Below are 17,151 nucleotides of genomic sequence, written 5' to 3'. Positions count from 1 at the left end.
TATGATGAGAAGATTTAATTCAACAAATACTTTTTAAATGTCTTATTTTTTTTAATCCTCACCTGAGGGTATTTTTTCTACTGCTTTTCAGAGAGAGAGAGAGAGAGAGAAACATCAACATGATAGAGATGTATGGATCAGATGCCTCCTGCATGGTCCCTATTGGGGACTGAGTCCGAAACCCGGACATGGAATTGAACCGGCAACCTTTCAGTGCACAGGATGACTGAAACATACCGGCCAGGGCTTAAATGTCTTATATGCACAAGGTACTAGATGTAGAAACAGATTTAGAAGTGGTTACGTAATTTGCATGATGCAGCAAATAACAGAGCCAAAATTAGAACCTAGTTTTATTTAACTTCAAATACTTTGTCATTACAATTTCTAAAAATGAGTTTCTTATTACAAAAATATTGTGATCATTACAGAAAACTACAAAAAATACAGAGAAAACAAAAGAAAATCTAAAACATCATAATTCCAAAATCCTAGAGCATCATGATTGTTTTGATCAATGTCCATCAGTCTTTTTATGAACATAAGTATAATATCTATTATCTTACAAAAATGTGATCAGTTGCAAAGTTCATAACCATGGCCTTCAGAGAAAAGACAGACCACATTTTCAGAAGCAGACCCCACCTCAAGTCACCCAGAAAACAGAAACATCATGACCTGACTCCCCATACTGGGCAGCACAGATCTCTTCCATCCCTGGCCTCTTGCACATTCCCGAGTCCAAGGTAGTCAGATGCACTGACTCACTCAGCAGGAATGCTGCCTTCACTACACTTTCCACAGTGTTTACAAAGCCAAGACTAACCAGTGGGAGCCATCAGAAATTATGGGAAATACCTGTATCCAAATGTCGCTGGTGGAGTATGGTCCCATGCACTGGTGGCTTGTGGGCCCTCCAGTAGCACAGCCTTACTCCCTTGTCAGCTCAATAGATGGTGTACTCCAAGAGTTTTTACTCTAAAATAAAGATATACTTTCTCAATAACATTCTGTACCACACAGACCATTCATTAGTGAAAAGTGGGATAGCTACAAAAGGCAACCATGCTCCTTCCTCCCTAAAAGAGCAAGACAACAGGACCGCTCACCTACATACCCATGGTAACTTTCCAACCTTGAACTATCCCCAACTGGCAGGTTTTCACCTGACGTGAGATGAGGCGAGCAGCCTGACCCTGACAGTGCAGTCCATGATGACTCCAGCCTTACCTCACTCAAAGTTTAATGCATAAAAATGGGCTGATCTGTTGGCTGGAAACTTTTACATGTGATGTAAAAGATCTACTCTCACAACATGTTGTTGCATTAATTAAGCATGTAGGAGTGGTTCCTCACATCTCTTACCTAACAAATTGTGCTAGAATTCCCTTCAGCTCATGGGAATGAAAATATATTTGCAGAGCTAGCTAAAATTTTCTCCAGTGGAAACACCTTTTTACGCTTAAGAGCAATAGAATAAATCACAAAGGGAAAAATATGACATTTTGAACTATTTAAAAACTTTTCTACATAAAAAACATGAACATAATTAAAATAAAATACAATTAAGAAAATTATCAATATACAGAAAGGACTTACTATATTTACTATCTGTAAAGCTCAAATAAATTGATACAAAAGATACTAGGCTAGATAGAAAAATGAGCAGAGTATAAGACTACACAGAACTATAAATGGTTAATAAAACAGAAAAAAATGTCCACTCTGACCAATAATCAAAGAAATGAAATTTAAAACAAGATAGGTCGGGAGACAGCTTGGCAGTTTCTTACGAAACTAAACATAGCCTTACAATATGATCTAGCAATCACACTCCTTGGTATTTATCCAAATGAGTTAAAATCTTATGTCCACACAACAACCTTCACACAGATGTTTATAGCAGCTTTACGCATAATTGCTATAACTTAGAAGTAACCAAGATGTCCTTCAGTAGACTAACAAATAAACTGTGATATATTCAGAAGAAATATTATTTAGTACTAAAAAGAAATGAGCTATCAAGCCATGGAAAGACATGGAGGAATCTTAAATGCATACTAAGTGAAAGAAGCCAATCTGCAAAGGCTACATTCTATATGATTCCAATTATGTGACATCCTGGAAAAGGCAAAACTATGGAGACAGTAAAAAGATCAGTGGTTGCCAGAGGTTTGGGCAAGGGAGGGATGAATAGGCAGCGTACAGAGGACTTTTAGGGCAATGAAACTATTCTGTATGATACCATAATGGTGGATACATGCCATTATGTATTTGTCAAAAACCACAGAATTTACAACACCAAAAGTAAACCTCAACATAAACTATAAACTTTAGGTGATGATGATATGTCAATAAAGGTTCATTAATGCTAACAAATGTATCACTATGGTTCTGGATATTGACTGGGGGGGGGGTTTGTGCGTGTTTGGGGGCAGGCGATATATGGAAACTCTGTACTTTTCACTCAATTTTGCTATGAACTTAAAACTTCTCAAAAATAAAATCCATTTAAAAAAGGTAGTTTTCATCTATCATTCATTCAACAGATATATGAATGCAGTCATTGTGCCAAGGACTATAAAACATAAAAAATACTCAGTGCTAGTAAGAGGTGGTAGCAGGGCATTCTCAAACACTGCTGTAGGAGTATAAGCTGGCACAACTTCTTAAGAAAGTAATCCAGCACCACGTATCAAATCATTAAGACTTCAAACCCTGCCCTGGCCAGGTAGCTCAGTTGGTTAGAGCATTGTCCCCATACACCAAGGTTGTGGGTTCGATCCCCAGTCAGGGCACATACAAGATCAACTAGTGAATGCATAAATGAAACAACAAATCTATGTTTCTCTCTCTTCCTCTCTAAAATCAACTTAAAAAGACTTTAAACCCTTTAACCCAAAAATTGAGCTTCTAAAAATATATATTCTAATAAAACAATACGAAATGTAGACAAAGGTTTTATGTACAAAGATGTTAATTACAGCATTATTTATAATACTAGAAAAGTGGGGGGGATGTCCAAAAACAGGGTAATGATTACATGAATGTTAAAATATTCATATGAGAATGTTATTCAACCATTAAACAAGTTTACAAAAAAATTTATAACTGAATACTTACATTAAGTACAAACAGGAGAATCAAACATTTTCAGTAACCTTTCAACTGTGTAAAAATAAAATTGAATATATACATATAGGAGGGAATATCACTGCTGGGAAATTGGTTTATAGGTGGTTTCCTCCTTTATTCTGATTTTTTTATTACTTTCAACAAAACCCAAAATGTTAAATATTTTTAAAGAAATTATTTAGTTTTCATAAACAGGACAGAGTTCCTCCAGTATGGTGACAGTAAAAATATGGTAAATGAGTAGAGAAGGAGAAATAAAAGAATATTTATGGGCAGGAAGAAAGGACAGAGAATAAATGATGAAAGATTTAGGAGATCAGAAAAAAATCCAAACTTATGCTATTCTCAAAGAAATTTTACTTTCCAGAGCCTCAAAGACACTGATTCCAGGATTAACGCTAAATACCAAGGCACATTTAATGTATTTTTATTTAACACCAGGATACAAAACATGGATTTGGAAATTACATTTTCAAAAACATCACCTTAACAAAAAACATGGAAAGACAGTAAAATTATGAACAATGACACATAACAGATACCCCTGGCCTTGCCATTCAATCTTCACTGCCCAGACTGATTTGCTAACAAACTTAATTCTTGAACTCAATTCAAAACATACTGAGAACTTACAGCACACTAGGCACTGTTCTAGATGCTCACAATACATCAGCAAATAAAACAGGTCAAGGTTCCCTATCTTCAGGGAGCTTGCATTCTTGCATAGAAGTAGTAGGGGAAAATAAGTAATAAACATATGCACAAAAAAACAAGTAATCTAATATTTAGAAAATAAGTGTCATGAAAAAAGAAAGTAGAGCAGAATGGGGGAATCAGGAGTACAGGGTGGGAGTGAAGCAGTTTCATTAACAGGATCAAGGTAAGACTCATAGAGGTAACATTTAAACAAAGACTTAATAGGAGTGAGGTATTTACTCTGAAGACAGCTGAAGCCAGGGCATTCCAAGTAGAGACAAATGCTAATGCAAAGGTCCAAAGTGGGGAGAATCCCTGGCTTATCAGGGGACCTGCAGGAAGGCAGTGTGCCTGAAGCAGAGGAAAGTAAGCCAGGAGAACAGCAGTGAATGAAGTCAGAGAGAGGCAATGTGGGGATGGTGAGGAGGGGAGTTTCATATAAAAAGGAGTTGTAAAGACTATAGCTTTTACTCTGAGGGAAATGGGAAGCCAGTGGAGGATTTTGAACAGAGTGATATGATCTGCTGATCTTAAAAGAATCACTGCATGTGCGAGTATGTGTTTGTGTGTTAGGAGGATGGGGAAACGGGTAACAAAGATTATTTAGGAGTTTCAAGTCTTTCTGGGTTGTCTTTCTCTTCATGTTTAAAAAGTAGTATTATCTACAAGAGGTATTCAGGCCATGTTTGCAAAGAGGGTTTTCTCTTCCAACCCGGGATCTTGAAGAATGTGTCAATGGCCTGCAATTGTGTCCTTAGCAGGCATCTCAAAACAATGATTACCAAACATTTCTCTCTCTTCTCATTGCCCTGACATGAGTTCTGGGCATCACCCTCTCTCAGGGGAGAGGTGAAAGGAGATTATGCAGTTCAAGCAGTGATAACAGGATGATGTCACAGGTATGCCTCAAAGAAGCCTCCAGTGAATTCATTCTGCAGTGATTAACTCTACCCTGCCAACGCCAGCTGGAGAAGGGATGAAGAAAGCTGACACAGCCGTAAGCCCTGGGCAGGCATTACAAGATCCTATTCCCTCCAGTCCCCTACCAGCCCCTCCCCTCTTTCAACCACTGATCCTTGCTTCAGAAGCCAAAGTGTGAACGGCACGTGTCTGGATTTCAGAAACCTGCCTGGCAGTTGGAAATTCCCTGCAGCGTGTCAATTGCTGCATCTGCTGTTGGCACTTGGGGCAAGGGATCACATGGGCATTTTCTGAAATAAGCTTCAAGATGGGAGTCTGATGTCTGACGAGGGGACTAAGGAAGCCAGAAAACCCCAATTATAATAAATAAATTCCTAAATATATGACAATCTGACTTCTAAAAAGGAAACTAAGACATACAAGCAAACCAAACAGTCCTAAGATCAGCAGTAGTCAAGAACAAAAGCACAGAGCACCCTGACTAATGGAAAGGATTTTATGGGCCAACAGGGTTCACCAGATATGTAATGTAATGTGACTGAAACTAGAGAGCACTCTTTTCCAGATCTCTAGCTTATATGCTCTTAGTAAGAAATGGCTTCTATCATTTCAGCTGCGGGCCTCTCTCCCCACTCTCCTTTCCTTTCTTCAGCACCCAGCTAGTCCTCTATACAGTCTATACCTTGAACACCTCTTGGAAAAATCTAAAAATGTGAGCCCAATAACCCCATCTACTATAAAACCAGGAGTAGAAAAGGAGTTACTCTTTGAAAGAGCAGCCTACATGCTCTTTCCCCCTAGATACAGATGCCCTAGCCACACTGCTCACAGAGCTAAAAGAATGCTAGAGTCTGAGGTTAAAAAAGGAAAAAGGAATCATAGCATTTCCTGCAGTAAAAAGGCAGATAGGCTAGGTACCTAGAATTATTCTCCCAATGAAATAACTATAATTACTCTGGAAACAGTATTTTTAAAATCTTTTAAGCAAGCATTGATGAGCTAGTAAATTAAAAAGGAATCCTCTGGTCAGAGATTGAATAAAGATGGGAAACTAGAGATGTGAGTGTGGAATACAGCCAGGCTTTATACCCTAAGAACATCTGCTACCTGATGAACTTGAGCTTCGGTTTCCAAAGTTTCATGGGTACAGCCAATAAAAGAGGATGCCCAAGATCTGTGCTGTAAAGTTGGGATCCCACAGAGCTACAGACAAAGTATAGGAGTGAATCAGAAATAACCTTTAGCCCACTGACAAAACAGCTGGAAAATTCCCTATGTCAAACCCTGGGCCTGACTAGAAGAGAAAAAAATACTGCACTGAAAATATGGACTATATACTAGTCCTTATAGGGATGTACAATCTGAATTCACATTACCTGGATGGTATGAAAACCCTCAAGCAAATATTTTAGAGTGATTATTTTAGACTCACACCGGGCTGTGGACAACACCAAACTTAAATCCTTTCCCCTTTTTCACCCCAGGCCTCCAAGAATTCTCACTAATGAAATTCCACAGAAAATAAGCAGATTACAGGAAAAAAATTTAAATTACACAGGAAAAATTTTAGAAGGCACATGAGCAACAACCAGCAGAAACTCACCTAAATGAACCCCTTCATCATAATCTCAACAATAACCATGTTTAATACACTTTAAAGACATAAGAAACAAGCTTACAAATATGTTCAGGGAACCAGAAACTACTAAGAAAGAGTAGATTTGAAGAAAAAAACCAAAACATCTGGAAATAAAAATTTATAATTAAAATACCAAACTCAGTGGGGCATATTTAACAAATTAGATATAGCCAAGGAAAGATTCAGTGAACTGAAAGACAGAGTTAAGGAAGTTATCTGGAATGTAACACAGAAACAGAAAGTCAGAAAAATGAAAGAGAACTTTAAGACATTAAAGGCTGAGTAAGGTCTAACATAGGTCTAATCAGTCAGAGAAGAGAAAGCATGAGCAGATATAGTATCTTTAAAAAAAGATGTAGATGCTAAGAATTTTCCAAAACTGCTGAAATCAACTCATAGATACATGAAGCCCAACAAATACTTAGCAGAAAAAATAATAAATAAATATAAACTTAGACAAATCATTAAACCTGTAGGACATCAAAGGGTTTTTAAAAAGACCTAGAAAGCACCCAGAGAGAAAAAATAGATTACTTTTAAAGAGAAACAATCACAACAGTGAAAGCCCAGAAACAGTAAAATATTTTAAATGGCCTGAAGGAAAATAACTGTAACCTAGAGTTCTATTACCAGTGAATACCTGTAAACAATCTTTTAGAAACAGAAAAAATAAAGCCTTTTTCAGACAAATAAAAACTGAAAAACTCTGTCATCAAAAGAACTTCACTAAATAAATTCTAAAGAACATACTTAAGGCAGGAAGAAAATGATCCCAGGTGGAGGGTCTGAAATGCAAAAGGAAATGAAAAGAAAGTAGTAAATGGGCAAGTATAAACAAACATTTACTGGCAAAATAATAACAACAACAACAAATAAAAACAATAATAATTTGTCCTGTAGAGTTCAAGAGGAAAAGAATCAAAATATATGACAGCAGCATATAAATTAGGACAATAAACAGGAAGAGAATGAATAGAATTTAAGCATTCCATGGTCCCTGTATTATTTAGGAGGAAAATGAAAATGCTGAATAACTTTTGACTTTTGGCAAGGTAAGTATGCATACTTTAATTCCTAAGGTAATCACAGAGAGAGAGAGAGAGAGCGAGAAGGGAGGGAGGGAGGGAGAGAGGGGAATGAAAAAGAATCTAAAAGAAAGTAAGAAAGGAGAGAAAAAAAGAAACAGAATAGGAGAATGAGAAAACACTGGGGAAAAAATATCTGCAAAACATTTATCTGATAAGGGGCTTATATCCAAATTATATAAAGAACTCTTAAAGCTTAATAAAGACAAACGATTTTTAAAATGGGCAAAAGATTTTAATAGACACTTGCCAAAGAAGATAGAAAAATGGCAAATAAGTACATGAAAAGTCACTCATCATCCTCAGTCATCTAGGAAACACAAATTAAAACCAAAATGAGATAGCCCTGCATATCCACGAGAATAGCTAAAGTAAAAAAGATGGACAATACCAAATGTTGGCAAGGATGCAAAGTAAGTAGAATTCTCAGACACTGCTGAAGGGCATGTAAAATAGTTCAAACACTTTGAAGAACAGTTTAGCAGTTTCTTATAAAGTTAAACACTTACCATATGACCCAAGAAATCCACTCCTAGGTATTTACCCAAGAGAGATGAAAACATATGTTCGCAAGACGTTCATATAAATGTTCATGGCATTTATACTCATAATGGCCCAAAACTAGAAAAAACCCAAATGTTCCATCAACAGGTAACTAGATAAACAAAACTGCAGTATATCTATACAATAGAATACTATACAGTAATACAAAGGAATGCAATCCTGATAACATGTAAATGAATAAATCTCAGAAATATTATGCTGAGCAAAAGAAGCCAGACACAAAAGAGTATATAAAATTCTAGAAAAGACATATCCAATGTATAGTGACAGAGAGCAAATCAGGTTTCCTGGGGTCGGAGATAGAAAAGGAGAGAAACTGAACTAGGCACAAAGAGAACTGTTTGGGATGATGGAAATGTTCTGTATCTTGACTATAATGATGGTTACTTGGGTATATAAATTGGTCAAATTTATTGAAATGCACCCTTAACATTGGTGCATTTTATTGTATATAAACTTTACTTCAATGATATTGATTTTAAAAATTGGATGGTATAGTATGTAAATCCAAATATACCAACAATAACAGTAATTGTCAATGGACTCAATGCTCATAATAGCCCTGAAGAGAAAATTCAAATGTCCATAAAAAGAAGAATGGATAAACTGTAATAAATGAATAAAATGTAGTACTGTAGCAATGAAAATGAACACTATACATCAACATAAATAGAAGTCACAAACACTGGAACAAAATAAGCCAGAGAAAAAGAATATAAATAATATGATTAGCATGATTCCATTTATATGCAAACAAAACCAAGCTATGTTTTGTTTAGGGAGTGTATGATAACTTAGATGATAACACTATAAAGAAAAGCAAAGAGATGATGTATTATAGAATTGTACAACTGAAACCTATATAATTTTATTAACCAATGTCACCCCAATAAATTCAATAAAAGTTTCTTTTAAAAAGCAAGGAATGAATTCCACAGGTCAGGATGGTAATTAGATGAAAGGGAAAGAGAAAGCTATGAAAGGAATGAAACACATAAGGAGCTACTAAGGTACTGACAATATTCTAGTTTTTAACCTGGATGGTGGTTACAGATATATTCACTTTATCATTCTTTCAAATGGTTTATACTCATACTCCTTTCTATATGAATGATATATCCATATTTACCACCCTCCACCCTCAGGCCAAAAAAAGAATCACAGTCTCTCTCGTATAAGAATGGCATGTGAAAGCCTCTTTATAAAAAGCAATGATACATGCTCTGGCCGGCATCTCAGTTAGAGCGTCAGCCCACGTACCAGAGGGTCTCAGTTTTGATTCCCAGTCAAGGGCATGTACCTGAGTGGCAGGTTCAATCCCCAGCCCTGGTTGGGCACATGTGGGAGGCAACCAATTTCTCTCTCTCCCCCCCAAGCACCTTCCTACTCTCTCTAAAAAATAGAGGGAAAAATTATCCTCAGGTGAGGATTAACAAAAAAATAAAATAAAAAGCAAAGATACTAGAAAAGATGGTGAAAATAAAAAACAATATTCCTTAAAAATCCCCTCCCCCCCTTTCAAAAGAGACACTACATATCCCAAAGAAAAAGAAAGACCAAACAACTCTTACCAACTGGTCATGAACAAACGTTTTCCACCGTGAGAGGGAGATTCCCCCTTGCCCATGACAACAGTAAATATGGACCCCAGGCACCCTGATTTGCCCAAACTGTATCCTTCTGCCAGCTTCTTACCTGTGGCCCTATTTGAGCCTCAAGCAACTTGGGAGAATTGTGACTCTCCCAACTTCCTCATCTGTGCTTTAGTTCCTCTTCTGTCTCAGATCAGATTCAAAGATGACTTTCTTCATCAAAGAATAGCAGCTGCTGAGGTATGGGATTTGGAGACAGGAGATGCTTGCATTGTTTAGCTGTCTCAATTAAGTCCAGAGGACTTTTTGTGTCTTCTGATATAGAAGGCTGGACACTTGAGACCTGAGTGTAATTTACTAGCTGTGCAACCTTGCTTACATTACTTAACCTTTCTGATATGTTTCTCATCATCTATAAAATAAGACACAAAATATTTGTCTCACCTCTCAGAGGGCTAATATGAGAATTCATATGTAGCAACTATAAAATGTCATTAGATATTATCACAGTGTTGTTCTGTTGTCATTATTGGCCACTACCTCTGAAAGCTACAATTCTTCCCCAGACCAACATTTAGTTGGTTAGGGCCCTACGTACAACTTAATCCCCCCAATCTCCATCCCCAGAACACACCCACTTCCTCTGTGTATTCAATGAACATATCAGGCCTGAGCCCCCATAAGCAACACATTTAGAATTATATTCCTCAGGAAAAGCTTAAAGAGAGCTCAGAAAAGGCAGCTGAGAGTCCTGCTGCCAATATTCCACCCAATAATGTCTCTTTTTCAGAATAAGTCCATCCTGGAGCAAAAAAAAAATCAAATTGAGAAGCTATAAAATGGCAACAGAGATGAGGTATCTAGCCCACATTAACTACCGGGCAATGATGGGATATTGCATTTCTGCCCTCTACACCAAAGTAGCCATGTACATCAAACCACACTGTTACCTTGGGGCAAAAACAGACATTTCTTCAACTGACATGATAAGAGGCTTATTTTTATTGGTATAAATGAATTTTCTTTCTTTAGCTTTTCATAACTGCTTCTCCTCCCCCAACCTAAAGTAACAGATTCATTCTGAAAACAACGGGGATCCTGGAATCCAGAGTTAGGAAGGTCCCTGACAAATTTCTTTTTCTTCTTTCCAGGGAATTCTGAGGGGAAAAATCTACGTTAAGCAGCCTGTTGATAGTTGTGTCTTCCCTGGAGGGATAGAGGGCATAGCTGAAGGATGCATCTTCCTCTGGCCTGCCTTCTAACGCCTAGCCTCTTCTGACCTTTGAATCTATTTCTCACAAAATGTGTTGGCCAAGCTGGATCTTTGTTAATTGACTCTGAAAATGAAGGTCAGGCAGTGCTGATTACCTGGAGAAATCTACCCATGGATCCTTGAGGAGAAAAACCCCAAGGGCTTCTACCACCAGAGATATAGAAGGCTGAATGAGAGGGCCAGTTTATACTCAAGCTTAACCCCTTATGAAAGGTGGATTTCCTGTACAACTGTTCTGACAAGCAGAGGATTACGCACTTCATACATTCTGCTTGGGTAAGAGACTCAGACAGAAGTGAACTGCCACAGAGGAGCAAATCACTCTACCAAAGGTCTCTAAGGTGGCTGAATGCTACAGACAAAATTTTGGTTGTGAATCGAACTTCCCAACTAGACTCAACCTGCATACACAACATTATGAAGGTGGGAGGAGGTCCCCATCTCAAGTATCCCACACATCTGAGTTAAGCTCTCTCAGTCCCATATAGATAGCTATGACTCTCTGTCTCTCTGGAGGAGCACATGTGGCACTCTCTCTACCTCCTGCAATTCAGGATTACTAACAAACCATAAAAGCAAGCATAAATGATTATGAAAGGAATGCCAGTCTAGTCCTGCCTCAGTCCCAGCCCCTAAATGTTCCCTAAAGGCAGGAAGCACCAATGGCACACATAAGAAGTGTCTCTTGGGTGCCCTCTTGCTGCCACCAGAGCTTCTCTGCAAGGCTGAGACGGAGGCCTACTCTACGAACTGGTAGAGGAGGAAGAAGAGGGGCCAGGGCACAGCCAAGGGAAGTTATTCCAGTGGTGGCCAATGAATAACATCCAATGATTTATAGGAAGTATAATCCAATAATACAGTAAAATAAAACAGTGTGTGCCTGAGATGGTTTTGATTCCAGGAATTATAAAACATATTTTTAAAAAGAGAGAGAGCAAGAGGGGAAGAGAAAAAGGAAGGGGGGGGGAAGGCCAGATTGGAGCAAATTGGGCACAGATGGGGGATGCAATGGGCTTTTAGTGATGCCCTACCACAAATGTTGCTTCAATTATTCCTCTTCAAGAAACTAGAGTTTTATTTCCTTAAATTACAGAATTTTTAAAAAATTAAAATTTTTGGCGTGCTTGTGGTTTAGATCAACAGTTCACCTTCCAGCACCACGTCAGCCAATCAGACGGCTACTAAAGTGTTAAATACTGAGGCACGTGGAAAAGGCCCATTTGTCCCTTCAGGCCTGAGGATGCCATAGAGCAATTACCAATTATGACATCATTCTGGGAAACACCTATCACCACCACCCATCACTTGTCAAAAGATAATTCTGGACAAAGGCCAGGTGAGGAACACACACTGTTCAATGAGAGCAGGCTTGCCTTCTTCATCCATACATTCAGTAACTACTGGGTGCCTAATAAACGCAAGGCACTATGCTAAGGGACCCCAAACATCCCTCAAATTTATCTGTCCCCAACCACTTCACTATAGAGTACTAGGATTCTAGACTCTTCATAGCCCCACTGATGCAGGATTTTTGCATAGGGCCCATTCATTAGAGGAGCAAATAACAGCCTCCCCACCAACAGTCCTGAGTGTTAAGATCACTGCTGAGACTGGAAAGTTTAGTTGGTAAAATAATGTGGCAAAATTCAACTTATTTTCTCCTATGGACAGGGGGGGCAAATCTGACCTCACAACCTCTGCATCCCTGAGCTCTGGGAAAAACTATAACCTAGGAAAAGGGGAAAGATGCCTCTCTCACCACCATCTCAGTTTTTTCCTTCATTTTGTCTTGTGAGGTGTCCAAAGCTTTTAAATAGTTCTCTCTCTCTCGACCACAAGGAAAACACATCTGAAAAGTATGCACACTAAAGTGATAGTATCATTCCTACCCCTGGACTATAGGTATTTTGAAAAAAGGACTGTTATACAAGGGTAACAATGAACACACACACACAAATAAAATGAACTAGAGGGATCATAAAGGACATACGTTTTAGTAAGGCATCCCTGTTGCTCTCCGAATCATACTCCTTGGGTTCACATTTACAGGGAAGGCCCAGGCACAGACTGAGAGGACCTCGACTGCCTTGGGGGCCACAGATCACCTCTGCTTCAGGCTGGAACGTTCTTTCTCCACAGAGTCCAGGAACTGACATATGCAAACACCCACCCAGAAGGACGTGTCCAAGAAGGAATGGAAAGAAAAATGATGGCCCAGATGTTCTGTAACTTGCAGTGACTGCCAAATCACCACAGACCCCAAGCACCTGGGAGGGCCAGGCAGCATCAGGCCCTTGCTTCCTGGTCTCAGCCAGCCAGGGTCCCACAGCTGGGTGGCTGGCGACTCTGACAGCAAGCTGAGTGGCCTGGAGAGAAGACTAGAAGGGCACCGGCTGACAGGACTTTGGGGCTGAACACTCAGGGCTGATTTATCACTTCCTTACTCATAAAAATGTGATTCAAACTGCTGTTGATTAGTGAAGGATTTAAACCTTTACCCTCTCTCCCCAACCCCCTACCCTCTCCACCCCCGGCACAGATGCTGCTACTCAGCCACAACACCCCCTTCTTGCCACTGTCCATGCAAGCACAGCACAGGGGCCCAGAGAAGATGACTCATATGCTGGGAAATGGAAAAGTGCATCTTCCCACCAACCAGCCCCGCTGAGTGCTCGGCTCACCCCTCTCCCAATGGCAGCCCACACAGTGGGGTCTGGACAGCCGCCTCAGCTGCACACCGGGTACTTGGCAGCACGTCCACAGAGCTCTCTGTCCTAGTTGAGTGTTACATCCTGTGGCCCAGGCTGTTTACCCCTGAAACACCCTAGGAACTTCTGACCACCTAGCATCCTCCTCCTCTTGGCCCCAGTTGCCTCAGGGAGGGGAGAATCAGGGCAAGGCCAGGAATGAGCCACAGGGTCTCAAGCACAGGCTTTGCCATGTCCTTCCTAGCTAGCAGGTCCTCACATAACCAACCATGGAGAAGAGTCCTAAAAAAAAGTTCCCTGGCCTCAAATGGGGAACCATCTATTTCCTTCTTTCTCTGTTCTCACCATCTCACCTTCCTTTCGTCTGTGTTTTTTAACCTTTTACTAAACAACAGCTACAAGAAAAGGACTCACTGGTGGCCCATGAAGGCCAAGGTGTTCCTTTTAATGGAGCAGAAGCTGCTGACAGCAGATGCTTCACAGGCAAGAGCCGCAGGTCTTTTACATTCACACCTCCCGAGATTACAGGTCAGCTGATGCTAGAAAAATACCCTGGCAGAGGCTGCAGCTCTGTGACGGGCAGCTCACTGAACTCTGCGGTTGAGGTTAGTGGAAGGCAGGAAAATGAATAGGAGGGCACCTCAAGAGGCCCCCGTTCCTGAGTCCACTGAGCTTCCCACTTGGTAGCAGAACTAGCAGAGTAGTGAAGAAGGAATCAATCTCCTTCCTGCCCCTTTGGACTTCACAGCCTTACCACCAAACTTTATTTCTTCCTTCCTGGAACCACCACTGTCCCCCAGGACTGCATGCTTCCTCAGAACTATTCTCAGGAATAATTAGCCAAGTTCAAAATGGCACCTCAGCCTCTGCATCTTGCCTTCTGCTGGGAATTCCAGATGCTGCAGCAGGCAACATAAGGAAAAAATCCTCTACAACTCAGATGTGACTGAACACCCAGGCAGACTAGCAGAGGGCCTCACAGAGTCCCAGGAAGAGCCAAGTTTCAAGGGAAACTGTGGCATATCCACTCATAAGCTGATGTTAACCCCCAAATATAAATGGAAAGGGAAATAAACCCATTTCACAGTGAGAGAGAGCACCAAGAAAAGGTGCAATAAGGGCCTGGCCAGGTAGCTCAGTTGGTTAGAGCATCGTCCTGATACACCAAGGTTGTGAGTTCGATTCCTAGTCAGGAAACATACAAGAAGCAACCAAGGAACACAGAAACAAGTGGAACAACAAATTGATGTCTTTCTCTCCCCCCAAATCAATAAATTGTTCAAAAATTTAAAAAAAGAAGAAAAGAAAAAGTGCAGTAAGAGAATTAGCAACATTATGTCCAGAAATACCAGGTCTGTTACAATGGCATCTCCATGGGTCAATTCCCATACTTGGCATTTCAGATAATGACCTTTCAGCCCTGAGACCAAATTTTATTCTCTATCAATACCCTAAAGCAATTCTTTGGCAGCATGGACCAAATCTCCCTTGCAAACAAACACGCAAAATCATGTCATCCCCATGCTACATATTTTCACCAAGTCAAACCACATATCTGTACCTAAGTGGTGGAAAGGGAAGGGATCATGTAACATCCTTTGGCTGTGATCTGGTCATCAGAACATTTAAAAATCCTGACAATCAACATCCCCTCTGCCCACTCCCACCCTCTACCTCCCACACCCGCCTTAAAAACCCCCAGTGTTCAAAAAAGCGTTTCAGAATGCACACCAGTATGTTAGCCAAACTCTGGGCCTGGTGATTTTTGTGCTTCCAATTTGAGTCACCAAAGCTCATCAATTCTCTGTTCTTACTCCCTGGCAGGCTCCCACAAGGGATATCCCACAGGGAACTAGACTTTTCCATATTGAACAAACAGGGTACATGAGTCCAGAAACAGCTATTCCCAATCCCTGCCAAGCGTATGGTCTCTGCGATGAAACATTTCAGCAATGCCTCTCCCCTGGGAGAGGCTCTGGGTCTGCAGACTCCAAGAGGCCTTGCTGCTGCCTTTAGCACAGCCAGATGTGCAACAGCATCTCTGGGTTTGCAAATTAAGCTCTATACCCATGATTCCCTCCTTCCATCCCACCCAAGCACTAGAGAGTCATACAGATTTCAGAGAGTAAGTTAAGGATGTGAGCAGCAATGGGGGGTGGGGTGGGGTGTGTGTGTGTGTGTGTGTGTGTGTGTGTGTGCGCGCGCGCGCGCGCGCGCTTGCATGCACCCATGTGTGTTTATGTGTGTTGGGGGCAGTTTTAGTCGAATGGTAGCATAGAAAAGAAGCTAGATTAATCTTTATCTGTCTAGATAAAGAAAGTGGACATGCCTTACCTTTCAACTGGGAGTTGTGTACAGCAAACATATTGATGGTCATAAGCTGCAGCATGCGAGTACTTCCCAGAGGAGAGGGACTATGCTGCAGCAACACCTGGAACTCCTTGAGAACCTTCTCAGCCACTGCAGGGAATGTCTCCATCCTACAAATACAGCCAGCCCATCAGTGAGGGACATCCCCAAGAGCACTCAGTATACACACACACACACTTTCTCCTTCCTCTTCTCTCTCTCAAAGCGGACAAGTAACGCATAGGATGTCTCTTTGCTACTTTCACAAACCTGCCTGCTATCCTAAGATTGTGGACAAATTTAAGAGAAAGAAGTGTTCGAGGTTTGGAGATAAATCAACTCAATTTTGGGTAAATAGCTATGAGTTATTATGCTTTGGTATGCTATTTCCTAACCTCTGGCAAATACTGGATTCAAGCTGAAGCGAAATCAAAGTTTCTCTCTGAAACAATCGGTTTTTCTAAATAGCAAATAAATTTCCTTTAAGTTCTAAGGCATACATATTTCCCAAACTCTCTGGTTCATGAATCTAAAGATTCTTTACTCAAGGCTTTACTTCAGGAAACCAGAAATAGCTCTGCTGCTGTCTTCTTAGGTACTATCACACAAACTGCTCCACTGAAGGATCCCAAATTTCCCCTTGAAGAATCCTCACACCGAGGGCCCCAACGATCTGTTTTAGCCTTTCCTGTGTTGCTGTCCTCCTCGCTCTCACAAGACTCTGCTCTCATCAAGGTCTGTATGTTTTCAGGCCAGTGGAAATACAATGCCCTGGCCAACTGCCACTCCCAATACAGGAAGAGCCTGTAATGTAGAGAGGTAGAAATCCAGCCAGTGACCTAGGGCTCCTAAAGAGAGGTCATTCAAACCACTGCCTGCCAAATGTGGCCACTGGATCTCAAACAGTGGTGCATGCCTGGAGCTCCTTTGGCAATAGGAATAAACCACAGCTGAAGTCGTCAGAAAGAAAAAGCAACTTCAAACTTGGTGCTAGAGAGAGAAACCAGGCACATTGGGCCTTAGGGTGATGCTGAACAATTCGTGGTCAGCAAAGTATCTTTTATCCAGCCTCACCTCCCCCCCAAAACAAACAAAATGCTTGTAGTGCACTGGGTGATGGGGTGAGGAAGAGCTTCAGGCTAGATTAATAAACAGCTTCTGAAAAGCCACAGGAAAGGAAATCCTCAAA

General features: G+C 40.5%; 1 protein-coding gene across 3 annotated transcripts in view; it reads right to left on the bottom strand.

The window, feature by feature from the left end:
- Positions 1 to 17,151, bottom strand: part of SMG6 (SMG6 nonsense mediated mRNA decay factor) — a 207,268-nt gene that overhangs the window by 138,027 nt on the left and 52,090 nt on the right. For all 3 annotated transcript variants that reach the window (XM_016211134.2, XM_087825965.1, XM_016211135.2), the window contains one exon: positions 15,948 to 16,093. In XM_016211134.2, the coding sequence (XP_016066620.1) occupies positions 15,948 to 16,093 (146 nt within the window). The remainder of the gene's footprint in view (positions 1 to 15,947; positions 16,094 to 17,151) is intronic.

This window comes from Miniopterus natalensis, chromosome 17 (genome assembly GCF_054644295.1).
Source record: "Miniopterus natalensis isolate mMinNat1 chromosome 17, mMinNat1.hap1, whole genome shotgun sequence".
Classification (NCBI taxonomy): domain Eukaryota; kingdom Metazoa; phylum Chordata; class Mammalia; order Chiroptera; family Miniopteridae; genus Miniopterus; species Miniopterus natalensis.
The sequence above is the reverse complement of the archived record's forward strand: the minus strand, read 5'-3'. Positions and strand labels throughout refer to the sequence as shown.